The following is a 14,242-nucleotide window of genomic DNA, read 5'->3' on the forward strand; positions in this document are numbered from 1 at the left end:
CCAGCATCACTTTGACGTTGCTGCGCACTTGGCGGGCCTTCTTTGGTCTTGGTGACGTGGAATGCTTCCACTGTGACGACTGGGATTTGGTTTCCGGGTCGTACCCGTACACCCAAGACTCGTCACCAGTGATTATGGTGTTCATGAAGTCGGGGTCACTGTTTGTGGAGTCCAGCATGTCCTGTGAGACTTCAACACGAAGTTCCTTTTGCTCCGCCGTAAGCAGCTTCGGCATGAATTTCGCCGCCACTCTTTTCATAGCCAAATCTTCGGTCATAATGGAATGTGCCGAAAAAGTGCTGATGCCCACCTCTTCCCCAATTTCTCGGATAGTCACACGATGGTCCCGCATCACCATAGCGTTCACTTTGGCAATGACCTGGTCATTTCGGCATGCTGATGGCCGACCGTAGCGTGGCTCGCTCTCCACCGTTGTGCGGCCGTCTTTAAACCGGTTGTACCACTCCTTAATCTGTGTGATGCCCATAGCATTGTCACCGAAAGCCGTCTGAATCTTCCGAATGGTTTCCACCTGGCTGTTGCCCAGTTTCTGGCAAAATTTGATGCAGTAGCGCTGCTCCAGTCGTTCTGTCATTTTCCTTGCAATGAAAAACTGACGAGAGCACTACACACTACCTCACTCAATGGCTGCTTGCTAACAACTGACGCAATCAACAAACGGGAAAAAATTCACGCATGTGCACGAAGGTTCAAGGTCGGCTCATGCAAGCGCGCTTCATTCAAATCCATCAGGTTATCGCAAAAAAAAATAAGGTCGGATACTTTTCTCACAGGCCTCATAGAGAGCAAAATGGTACATTGCATAGAAATTTGATAATAGTTTAATTTGCAGTGTCTTGTAGAAACATGCATAAATTGAAGTTAAGTTTGCTTATATAAAAATGTAAAAGTAATTAAAACAGCTATAAGATATAGGGAGAATGTGGTAAGCATTTTATCTTAAAGAACTATCTTAATTATTTTTCCATTTTTAGTTATTACACTGTTTTAGCTTACTTGTGTTGATAATGCCATTTAAAATTAAATTATATTTTCAGGAACTATCAACATCTGTTTGATGGGTGACCCTGGTGTTGCTAAGTCTCAGTTGCTATCATACATTGACAGGCTTGCTCCTCGAAGTAAGATTTTAGAAATACTCCAAGTGTTGGTGCAAACAATTTATGTTGTGAAAACTTAACAGATAACTGAAGAAGTTTTAATCAGATGGTAGTTTATTTTTATCTTACTCTTCCTCAATAGTTATACACTGAATTTAATAGACTATTCAAACTAATATATGGCATTATTTGAGGTTAAGTAGCTTAGGCTGAGTTTGATGTGAACTTTGATTTTAACTTGCATGAAAAGCAGTGTTATTAGCTTCATCAGGGTTAGTTTAAATATTATATCACTGTTCAGTGTGGATTTTTCTTTGTGATGAAGGGTCTTTCCAAGGAAGGTTCTTCTTTGTGCAATGTACTTCTGGGATCCAAACATCCACCCACATGTAGGGGTGGAGAGACTCCTGACAGATGGGTGCTACCTGAGCTGGGTATAATGCCAGGTTTAACTTTGGCTTTGAATTCCTATAAGCAGGGGACTATGAAGTGCCATCTTAGGTTCAATTGAACACTTTCATTGGACCCTCCCTGTCTGTTGTTATATGTTTGGATATGGTAACTGTGTCTGCAAAATCCTGAAGTCACATTTACTTGTTAGACTCCATTGTGGAGAATTCACTGAGCACCAAATTTTACTGAATTGCCACGTGTTTTTTTTTACCTTTAAAACCACTGAGTGTGTAACTAACTGCCTGTGCCTTTCTGTGTTTTCAAAATTATGACATAAAGTCCATGACAAATGAATGCTGCCAAAAATGCATTAATAAGGAGAACTATGACATCTCCATGGTATGTTTTGAAGGTATTCATCCACTTAACACACGAGCAGGGTACAAGGCAAAGGGTCCTTACCAAGGTAAACAAAAAACAAAAAAAACTTACATTAGGTTTTGTAATGATTGAATATATTTGGTGAAAATATGAAAATTAGAGGAAGCTTTCCAAGTTAAACCTCAGGCACCAGCTTTACCATGTTCCATCTGTATAAAATTCAACTTCTCCAGCAAGTCACAATCAAAACAAAGCTTGTATTGATTAATGTTAGAAAAATGTGGTGAAATAGCCCTAACAGTTCTATTCTTCAAATAACATAAAATTAAACTTCTTATTTTTGTTTGCTTTCTAAAATATGTAAACCTAATGTAAATTTAAAATAATGTACTTCACTGATACTAAAACACTAAATAATCTAACTTACAATTCACTGACACTACACAAGGTTTTGACTAGTTCTGTCTTTAAATCACAATTTGATGAAATCAAATGTTTTATTAATTAAACTAATAAAGTGTAAAAGCTAGTAGCCAGAGAATTGTCAACCTTTTTGGTAAATAGTTTGTATCTCAAAGAAGGGCAATACTTTTCAGAATCACTCGGAAATGTCTGGTTAGATAGGCCTACAGATTAAAATTTTCTTTATGGCCATCTTTTTCTGCTAATGTCATGAGGTTTTAGTGAGTTACATTCAAAATGTAGTTAAACTTCTTTCTTATCATGGTAAAAAAATAAATCTTAATATTATGTAAGTTGTAAGTTTTTAATTTTATAAAACAATTTTTAAAAATTCCTGAATTCCCCTAGAATAAGAATTATGACATTTGCTCTCTAGGTATCCCTCTCTTCTATAATTTATTTACCACCTCTCCATGAAGTATAAAGTTTAATGTAATTTACTCATCATAATCTTGTCATTGCTCAGGCAAAGCATCATTTTTAGTTTTTAATTTTATTTGGTTACAGAGCCATAAAATGGAAAATCAGACCCCCTCTTGTTATGCCTACTTGTCACATCCTCTCTTTCAGAAATTGCCAATAGTTATCTTTGATGTTTAATACTATATTATTTATAAACAACAGAAAGCCATGGTTTTAATCTATCAAATGACATATTATATTACATTGTTATTTACAACTTTTGTGGTGAGAATATTAGTTAGACATTGTTTAAAGGGCAATAAAATTTAAATATAAGCAGATGTATACTGTTACAAGTTTAACCTTTTCAGTATGGACAGATGTGATTACCATCTGCTCGATTAGAGAAGAACATTTATACAACAAAAATACAGTAACTGTGTGTTCCTCACAAAAACTGGTAAGATCTTGTTAAAGTTTATTAGTATCTTGTACACAAAGAATGACATGAAATATTGTAGGTATTTGCACTCAAATTGAATAGTTCAAGTGCAAGGTGATTTTCATTTTAAGTATAAAAATACTTTTCTTCATCTAAACGTTTCATATTTCATTTCATAATCTCTAAAACCTCCTAAATGTATATCAAAAGTTTTTTCAAGGTAAATGTATATATATTCATTTTCTCTACCATATCACTAACTCTAGCTATTATCATCAAGTACAATGTAATGAAATGATTAAAACAATAAAATAGAACAAAAGTACACACCTTTAAATTTTTTGTAGAATATCTTTAAAGATTTTGCTTTTATTAAATTCGTAATTTCGGGTCTCTTCCTTTTCACATATAATTAATTTTTAATGTTTTCTTTTCTTGTCCTTTACCACTTATTATTCATCTCGACACAAGTCATCGGTGCCCTCGAGACATGTGCAGCCCCTTGGGCAAAATTTTCATTCAGTGCACACTAACGTAAGCCTTGAGAGTGGGTGCAAAATATAATGTATATTTATAAATGTTTAACTCTCTTAAGTATGCATTTTAAAACATAATTAACTAAAATATAATAGCAAGACCTAAATACAATTGAAACTGTATCTCTAACTATAACATGTTTATGTATGAAACAACCGATCAGGCTGCTAACAATACCACAGTCAGTTTCATATACTCCATGATGACAACTTGGTGCTAATTTTAAAATAACCATAGTTAGATTATAGCTTAAAATGAGTATACACATAGGTATGTAGCATCTACATGTCAGCTATAAAGCTCAAACAAATCTATTGAAGGTGGGCGTGGCACTTGTTAAGGGCTGGAAAAATTTATTACTTGTGTTAACTGTATTCATTCAGAGAACTTTGAAATATGTGAGTCAAAAGGTTATGTAAGTATCTTATTTTCTAGATGTACCTTTACATAACTACCATTGTATTATTGAAGATGCAGAAAACCAAAGTCGAGAATTTTCATAGCTCGTTGATCACGTGACAATACATCTGAAGTTTTAAGTAGTTTTTAAAGGTTTATTTTGATATAAAGGATTTATAACTTAGATAAAATAACAAGATCAGTCAAATTGACCAACTTAGTATAGAGGTAAGGTAGATAAAGTATAAAGTTTTATTGAAAAAAACATTTGATATTTATTTAGGAGGTTTTAGAGATCACACAAATGTTTAGTGGAATTCCTTCTCATCTATCAGTGAATGTAATTATACTTGACAATACCTGCTCTATTTCCTCAAAAGTGAATCACCTAAGTACCAACATTGCAAAAAAATGAATTTTAGTTATCAGCTTAAGTCATTACACTGCATTAATATATTTGTATTTATTTTGTCAGTCTATGTGTACTTTTGTTTTGTTTACGGACAAGATATAGCTCGCTAATTACCCCGAACAATTCACTTGAATAAACAATTGGTTTGATTTACTGCCATGCAAGTAAAAGAGACAAACTTGTCCCAATAAACATAAAACTTAAGGTCATATTGGATATTTTTGAAAGCAGAAGGTTGAAGTGTTGTAGTGAATTTTGTGTACCCATGCAGAATGGTATGATGTCATGGCCAAAGATAAATAGAAGAATTTTGCTAGCTAGCTGGAAATTACTAAAATGGTTTTATTGATGTATATTAACTCAAACGTACTTGAACAAGAGTAGTTTAGTTAACTACTCTGCAACTACAAGGTGAACTAAAAAAAAAAAGACGCTCACATTTGATTAGCTGAGGTCTGCAGTTACAAACTATATAATCAGTCTAGCTTTATCATTAATGATCTGTCATGTCTAAGGCTTTGTTTATCCACAAACAGTTGTTTTCTGTCATGCTGAAAGAGAAAGTAGCAAGTCTTACTTCCTAAGCTAGAAATAACTCAAATGGTTTTATCCAGTATGATTCATTACATATGGTTCTTAGTGAACTGAGTTTATCTCATGTAGTAAGTTACGTGGTGATAAATACATAATTTAACTACATTTTCTAATGTAGATTAAAGTATAATCTAAAATTTAAATTTAGTACTATTGTGATGTGTTATGAGTGATGTATCTTGTTTCATTCCATTTTATAATGGATTAGTTTAATAACCATAATTGTATTTTGTTCTAAATTATATGTGATGATCGTCGTTGTATTTTATACTGGGGTTTTATGGGTTAGCTTGATGATAATACTTGTATTTCTGTCCCAGGCTGTTAACTATAATGATTATTTCTGCATTTCATTCCAAGTAGTAAGAGTTATGAATTAATGAATACACTTCATTATTATCCAGGTTGTAAGAAGTTAATTTAAAAATTATACTTTTATTTTGTCCTATGTTTAGAGATGTTAGTTTAGTAATTAAACTTGTGTTCTTAGGTTTTGATGTTATAAAATGATACTCTGTTAAAAAAAAATTAAACTCCAACCATCTTGCATATCAACTGATAACCTGGTAATTATTTAAGGCCAATATACCACGGGGCGTGGGTCATCAGGTGTTGGGCTCACAGCTGCAGTCATGAAGGATCCTCTCACAGGAGAAATGACCCTAGAAGGAGGGGCACTGGTTTTGGCTGATCAGGGTATATGCTGTATTGATGAGTTTGATAAAATGTTAGACGCAGACAGAACTGCTATTCATGAAGTCATGGAGCAACAGACAATATCTATTGCTAAGGTTAGTGCAGTGAATGATAAAGTTTCAGTTATATCAATTTAATTTAATAATAGGTTCTGATGTTTAAAAAGACAGAGAAATCTAGTTCGTAAATGAAAACACACAGAACATGAACTGCAAAAGTCACGACTCAAGACCTTGGTTTCTAGGGTATTAAACTCCAGTTTTAGGGTTTTTTCAAAATCGTTGTTGCATTGATCCCTGCTTTAGCTCTTACTGCATGTCCAAATACATTGTTTTGAACTTGTATTACTTAATGTTTGATGAAAATTTAATGAAAAGAGGTAATTTGAAACAATACTACACCTCTTCACACAGTGAAGCTATCTCCTCTGTGATTCTGCCTTAAAGCTATGTATGCTACTGGCTTTAGTGAACTTCCACTTGATGTCACAAGGTTTTCCTGTGAATTGTGCTACTGCATAATGATGTCATTATGCATGAAAGCTCTCCACCAAGAGAAGGGTGACACATCTCCTTGTGCACAAACTTCCTCTGTGCATTTTGCCTTTCTTGATACTGCATGGTGTTTTTTCCTTTTTAGTTCTCTCCTCTTTGTTCTGTTCCTTTCTTCTCCATAAACCCCCACCCACCCTTGCCCTGCTCCTATGCCTGACTAGGACCTTAATGTCGTTCTGTTTGCTTTTACCCATGAAGCTTTTGAGCTGTTGACAACTTGCACCTTATTCCACCTTTCTCTCAAGATCTATTTTCTCTTGCCTGTGGTCACAGTTTTTGAGATATTTATGCTATCAAAACTTCTCATACCTTCATACATTGCCCTTATATACTTTTTTATCCTGACCAATCCTTCTTCCCAAAGACTTCAGCTGCTCAGGAAGGTGACTGATCTTTCTTTCTTCTATTTCCCTTCTTTCAATCTTTCCCTCTTATAATCGATCAGACCCAGACAAACAGTTGTGCCCTGTTTGTACCATTTGTTACATTTTATCTCGTATCTCACACTTTCGAGGCTCCCATCACCAGCTTTTCATCCCATGGAATTCTTCTTCCTCCAGGGATATTTCTCCTAATACCCTTACAGATAAGGTCCAACTAATTCTACAATTCTCTTCATTGGAGATTGATGCTCGTAGACTGTTCAACAGTCTTCCCATCAAATTCGTCACCTTTCTCATTCTCTCATTGCTCATTTCCAACAGCTGCTGGATGATTCCCCTTAGGCGGGTATGTGGACTATTCTTTACACCTTCATCACCCACTATCTTTACCACCTGGCTGTCTTGTCTCCCAAAGATTACTGCTTGTCTCTGCCATTTTTCACTGTCTCTAGATTAGTGAGTACCTTTTGTTTTTTTTATAGCATTTGCTTACAGGATCCTGCCAGGTGGTTGGTTGTGCCTTCCAGGGTATACTTATTTCCCAAAATTCTGCATCGAGCCAGGATAATGTAAAGCACTCGTGTCAACCGCCGTGGCTCCATATATGCCCACTGTTTTATGGGATGTTCTGCAACTCCACTTGAGGTATACTCATGGTATATTTTATATTTCACTACTGCCGATCCAGGCTATACCTATCATGGAAAAGGCCAGCACCAGGAGGTGTTTTGCCTGCTTCTTTGGTTTGTGCTTGCTGGTTTTTCAAATAGAGATATGTGGTTTCTTATTGCATTGTATTCAGTATAATACCTTTACAGCTGAAGGACCAATTGGGATCTGGACATTTTCTTCTGGTCTCCACACTGAACATTTCCCCCACCTTTTCTCTTCAAGTAGAGCATGGGAGACCCTTGTCACTTTCCAGTTCCTAGCCACTGGGGTGGTGGACCATGGAGAATTCTCACCAACTGGGACCTAACTGCTGGGGATAGAACTACATTGTCAGTGTAATGCAGGTTACCACTCATATAACTGTACTTATAACATGCCACTTATGCTCTCTTCCTGCAGTCTGAGTCTGTACAATTGAGGTGAGGTGAGCACACACTATAATGATGTGCCCTCCTTCTGCAGCTGAGTCTGTTCAGTAGAGTTGAGGCAAGCACATTACACAATAGGTGCCCTCCTCCTGCAGTTGTGTATGTCCATCAGAGTTGAGGTGAGCACATGTGTACACATGTGCCTTCCTTCTGTGAACATCACTTGTTCAGATGAGTTGAGGCAAGTTCACACAGTATTAATCTCTATGGCATGACTGTTGTGACCTCCTCCTGCAGCTGGTGCTGGTCCAATAAGGTCTGGTGGCAGAGATGTGGTGGGCACAAGGTATGGTCTGAATGCACACAAACCTACTACATATATTGGTTTTCCACTACTTTGATGGCCATGTTCTTATTCTGCCCATCCCTGTGACATGGGGCTTGTTTGCTTCTTCCTACCTTATTCCTGGGTGAAGAGTATACTCTGGAAGAGATGAGGTGCAATCTCTCATGGGTGTGCCCATATGGAGCCCCTGCCATTGGATTTCACACTCCATAAGCATTCTGAAAGAATCTCCTATAGGTAAATCTTTGCATCAGCCCCTCCACCTCTTCAAAATGGGATTCCAACTTAACTGTGTGGTATTGTCTTGGAAGTTAGCATTTTCCTTACCTGAAAATGTTTCCGATCGATACTCACTTCTTCATACACATTCCCATTCATCCTCCCCACTTCCAGTGCACATTTCTTACTTAACTTGTCATAGTATGAAGATTGACAGGTGCAAATACATAGAGGGAGTTAGTGTGCAATAAAATGTCATCTTCCTGTTGGTTGAGTGCTTTTGATGCATAATGACATCATTATGCAGAAGCATAATTCGTGAGAAAATCTTGTGAGATTAGATGGGAGTTCACTAGAGGTTAATGACATGGAAATCTCTAAGGCAGAAGTGTGGGGGGAGCTTAACTGTGTTCACAGGTATCTATCAGAAATAACATTTTCAAGTAAGAGAATTTGTTAACTTTGTAACTTTCATGTGCTTCCATAATAAATGTTTGTAATTAGCAAATCTTGAAGTCCAAACAGTTTTTATTCATCAAATTGAAACAAACATACAAAGTAGAACTGATATTTTAGCAACTAAGAAAAAATTGATATGGTTTCTCTAAACAATGATTCAAAAAATTTGAAAGATAGGTTGCTGTATTCTGTATGAAGTTGGGTTCTTCTACCATGTCAATAAACTGTTCATTGTTTGTATGAGGAGAACAAATGATCAGAATATAATACTCAGTTGTTGTTATGCTTCATTATATTAATAATACTCATCTTCTTATGATATACATGCACCATTGATTCTTGTGACAAGTTGTAGAGCTCCAGCCATTGCAGTTGTTAGCTAATACACTATACGAAGCAAATGAATAATGATTGAAATTACTAATATTTTGATTACAACAAAATGAAACTATAATGATGATGCTCAGGTTATTGTTATGCAAGTAAGGCATGTTGTAATCAGTTACATAATTTGAAATGTGATTAGTCATTTAGCCTTTGACCTGTATAGCGGTCTCATATTGTGTTGTCTCAGTTGTCACTTTAAAGTGAACCATAAAGTTTAAAGTGCCTAATGTGTTTATGAACCAGGGTTAGACCTCAAAGAAGATGTTTGAATTCTTCTCTTGTGTAGAGAACCATCAGAACAATGTAAGACAAGCTGGTGTGCAACTACTTCCAAGCCAATGGTACAGCTGCTCAGAAACTTGGCAAATCATCATCCACAACACAAGCAGGAAACTATCTACAGACTTTAAAAGGCCATTTATATACCAGACACCAAATGAGATGCGTTCTCTCTCTCACAAGGGCACAAAACAATTTGTCTGCAGCCATCCTAAGGACACATCCAGTGGACTAATGACACCTGAAGCAATAATATTTTCACAAACAAGTTGTACTACACCATTCAGCTGTATAACAGGTGTATACCAGTTTGGAAGGAATTTAACACAAGACTAATCCTCACTGCTAAACAGGAACATGGTACAAGTGGTAGTAGTGAAAATAATGGAAAAGTAGTACTGCCAAAATCATCTTATGTACGTACAACACAAGAACAATCACAGCTGAAGATGACTTAAGATGACTGACCGAGGAGCTAAGAAACATCTCTTGGTACATTGTCTGACAGAGAAAAACAAAACCCAAAGGAGAAGGACTCAGTGAACTAATGGGGGGCATATGGATCTCTGAGGTCTAAAAAACAGAAGAGAACACAAATGTAAAAGATATAGCATTCATAATACATCCAAGATTAAATGACTACATTGAAAAGTTTGAAACACACTCAGACAGTTATATCCTGCAAACTGAAACTTCAGGGAGATGCATCTATCTAAATAATACAGGTGTATGGACCGACTCAAGACCATGATGATGAAGAGATAGATTAATTCTATGAGAAAATAGAAAATGCCATTGAAAAAGACAAGTGTAAATACCACATAATTATGGGAGACTTCAGTCTGAAGATTGGAATAAAAAATAAGAATGAAAATACCAGATGTATGGGACCTTTTGGAATCAAATAGAGAAATGAAAGAGACAAAAGGCTAATACAATTTGCAGAAGCCAACAGTCTGATTATAGCAAGCACCTATTTTGAAAAAGACAAGAATAGATATTGGACATGGGAGTCACCTGATGGAAACAAAGAACCAAATAGACTTTTTACTAACCTCTGCAAGGAACATCATTGAGAAGTGCGAGGTCATAAAAGTGGACTTTGGGAGTGACCACAGAATGGTGAGAGGGAAATTGAAACTGGACAAGAGACTTGTACGTCTAAAGATAATCCAGAGAAACATATACAAATGATATAGAGATACAAGGAGACATTCCAGCTATAGCTGAAATAGATTTGAAGCTGTTAGTGAGGAACAGCTAATGCCAGAAACTGTCTACAATTTTACAGGAAGAAATAAGGGCAGTATAAGACATGGCAGCAAAGTCCAGGGAACACAGGTCAGGTGCAGACAAGGACATTGAAGAACTATATATTAAAAGAAAGGAGATAAGAAGAAAAGAGAAAGGGTAGAATATACTGAACTGAACAAAACTGCCAAAAAAGAAAAGGAGAGCGAGAGCAAGACACAAATGAAAAGAATGGTCGAAGAAATATTAGTGAAAGGCAGTGGACCAAAGGAGATATATATAAGTGTGGATTCAAAAGAAAAATCACAAAAATAAGAAGTCATCAGAAAGAACAGAAGTGTTGAAAATTTGTTCCAACTTCTTCAAGAATTTGTACAGGTCAACAGTCACTGACCAGACAAACACAGTAAAAACAAGTCCAGACACAGAGCAAGTACCACCAATAACAAAGCATGAAGTGGAAAGAGCAATGAAACAAATGAAGAAGAGAAAAGCACCAGGGATAGATGGAATAATGAGTGACATACTAATACTAGATGGCAAGGAAGTACCGAGTTATTTAACCAGAATATATAATGAAATACTACTGTCTAGAAAAGCACCAGGGATAGATGGGATAACGAGTGACGTACTAATACTAGGTGACAAGGAAGTACTGAGTTATTTAACCAAAATATATAATGAAATACTACTATCAAGAAGAGTACCACCCAGTTGGAAAGAAGCAAAGATCTTTGTTTTTTTAAGAAGGTCTATCACAAAGATATAAAGAATTATAAATCTATCAGTCTATTGTCCCATATGTGTAAAATATTTACAGAAATTCTTCAAGCCAGAATAGAAAATATATCAGATGAGAATCAACCAAGAGAACAAGCCAGCTTTAGAAAAGGGTTCTCTACTGTTCACCACCTGCATACATTAAATCAGATTATTGAAAAATCAAATGAATTCAATCTACCACTTTGGATCGGATACATTGACTACGAAAAGTCATTTGACTCAGTCGAGCACTATGCCATCTTTGAAGCTCTGCGAAAAGGTGGAATAAACAAACATATATAAGCATTCTTGAAGACATTTACACTGATGCAACAGCAAGAATCCACCTGGACAATCATGTATCACATGATTTCTTGATTGGTAGAGGCATAAGACAAGGAGACCTTATATCACCTAAGCTATTTACATCAACATTACAGGAAGTTTATTTACAATCAAAGGTAGAGGAACATGGCATCAATATAGAGGAAAAGAACTAACAAACCTTAGGTTTTCAGGTGATGTGGCTTTATTTATGGAGAACATACAACAGATAGAACACCATTTCCTCATGCTGAATGAAGAAAGTGCAACGATCAGCGTTAAAATACATAAGGGGAAAACAAAGTATATGACAAACTTAGATGACAACTGTGAAATCAAATTAGAATATGAAACTATTGAGAGAGTGAACAATTACTAACACCTCGGACAAACAATCTACATGAAAAATACAACAAAAGAAGAAATAATTATGAGAATAAGAACTGGCTGGAGTTGCTTTGGGAAGTACCGAGAGATCTTTCAAGATGAAAAACTACCAATAACCCTTAAAAGAAGAGTATTCAACCAATGTGTTTTACCAACCTTGACGTATGGATGTCAAACTTGGACACTCACTGAACAGCTTAACTCAAGATTGCAGACAATACAAAGAGCAATGGAAAGAAAGATGCTAAAGATCAAGCTCAAGGATAAAATTCTGTGCTCAGAGATCAGAAGAAATACTGGGGTAATAGACATCTTCATGTGTATTGCAGAATCAAAATGGAAATGGCTGGACACATCGCTTGATTAAAAGACAACAGATGGATGAAAAGAATCACAGAATGGTAGCCCCGTAGAGGGAAGAGATCAAGAGGTAGACCACACAAAAGATGGCATGATGACATCATAGAGAAAGAGGGCATCACATGGCTGAGGAAAGCAGCAGATAGACAGAGTTGGACACCTTTGGAGGAGGGCTATGCCTTTCAGTGGGTGGACACAGCCTAGAATGAATGAATGATGAATCCAATTCACACCTAAACATTTGTTGTCCAAGCAATGTTTTGTTATATAAATCATCTGAACTACTACTTCAGTATCTATTGTATACCAGTCATCTGGATATAGCAGTATGGTTGATATATTATTATACACTCTTTTATAATGACACTCAGTAGTTCTTATTACTAATTAATACATTATAGGGACCACATGAAAAGAACTTTTAACATTTCATCAAAGTTTGGGGTATTTGGAAATGTTATGTTAAATAAATCTGTCAGCTATTGTTCACTTGCCCTTTGAGCAACCATTAACTAAAGCATATAAATATTTAGATTACATTAATGGTTGTGTATTGTGAAAAAATTGGGATCTTGTATGCTGATAAACTCTCTCTCTCTCACTCTCTCCTTCTAGGCTGGTATCATGACTACTCTTAATGCCCGTGTATCAATACTAGCAGCTGCTAATCCTGCCTATGGACGATACAACCCCAAAAAATCAGTGGAACAAAACATCCAGCTTCCTGCGGCTCTGTTGTCCAGATTTGATCTGTTATGGTTAATCCAAGATAAACCAGACAGGGAAAATGATTTGAGGTGTGTATCATGATTTTCATGTTAAGATTAAAAATACTTTTCTTCATCTCTAAAATCTCCTAAAGACTTATCTTGTAACCACCAAAAAAATAAAATATAAATAAATCTAAATTGCCCTTTTTTTGCTTTCTAGAATGACTTCAAATTGTAACATGAAACAACATTTGTCTATCCTAAGTATCTTTAAACTCGTGACCTCTATTAAACCTCTATTTATACTTAAATTTTATTGTTTTATTGCTTTTTGAACCATGTCTAACTACTATTCACGCCATTATAAGTTTTAAATCACTTGGAGTTCACGTTACATCATCGAATTACATTACCCACGAGCTGCGTGTGTATGTGCCTCATGAAACATTTTTACTATATTATTATGATTATTTATTTTACCAAATCTAACCTTAACTAACCTAAAGAGATCCCTATTTTTACATTTTAGTTACTTTTATAATAATAAGTAAAGTACTTACCCGGGTCTTTTTTTTCTGCTGTTGATGACAGTTAACCCCACTTTTTTTATACTAATGGTAGTAACGCACTAAATAATGCACCAAAGAACATAGAAGAATAATAACATGCAAAAAAACAGATAATTTTCCCCAACTATCAAAATTTTTCTAGATTTCCAACTGTGACAAGAGCCTGTGGGAACGAAGCTTGTACTAACAAAGAAATTGACAATTCTCCTTTCAGAAGTGCATGTAATATAATACATCATTTGATAGATGAAAACCTTGCCTTTCTATTGGTTATACATAATATACAATTAAATGTCAGAGAGAACTCTTCACAAATCTTGAAAGAGTGGATGTGACAAGAGGGCTCTGATTTTCTATTTGATGGCTCTGTAAC

The 14,242-nt window shown here is 35.7% G+C and overlaps 1 protein-coding gene across 1 annotated transcript in view; it reads left to right on the forward strand.

Annotated features, from left to right (window-relative positions):
* LOC106468465 (DNA replication licensing factor mcm7-like) overlaps positions 1–14,242 on the forward strand; it is a 42,490-nt gene that overhangs the window by 25,075 nt on the left and 3,173 nt on the right. The window contains exons 10-12 of the mRNA XM_013928892.2: positions 1,059–1,142; positions 5,723–5,934; positions 13,206–13,387. Of these exons, the coding sequence (XP_013784346.1) occupies positions 1,059–1,142; positions 5,723–5,934; positions 13,206–13,387 (478 nt within the window). The remainder of the gene's footprint in view (positions 1–1,058; positions 1,143–5,722; positions 5,935–13,205; positions 13,388–14,242) is intronic.

The sequence above is a fragment of the Limulus polyphemus genome, unplaced genomic scaffold (assembly GCF_000517525.1).
Source record: "Limulus polyphemus unplaced genomic scaffold, Limulus_polyphemus-2.1.2 Scaffold3016, whole genome shotgun sequence".
In the NCBI taxonomy this organism is placed as follows: Eukaryota; Metazoa; Arthropoda; class Merostomata; order Xiphosura; family Limulidae; genus Limulus; species Limulus polyphemus.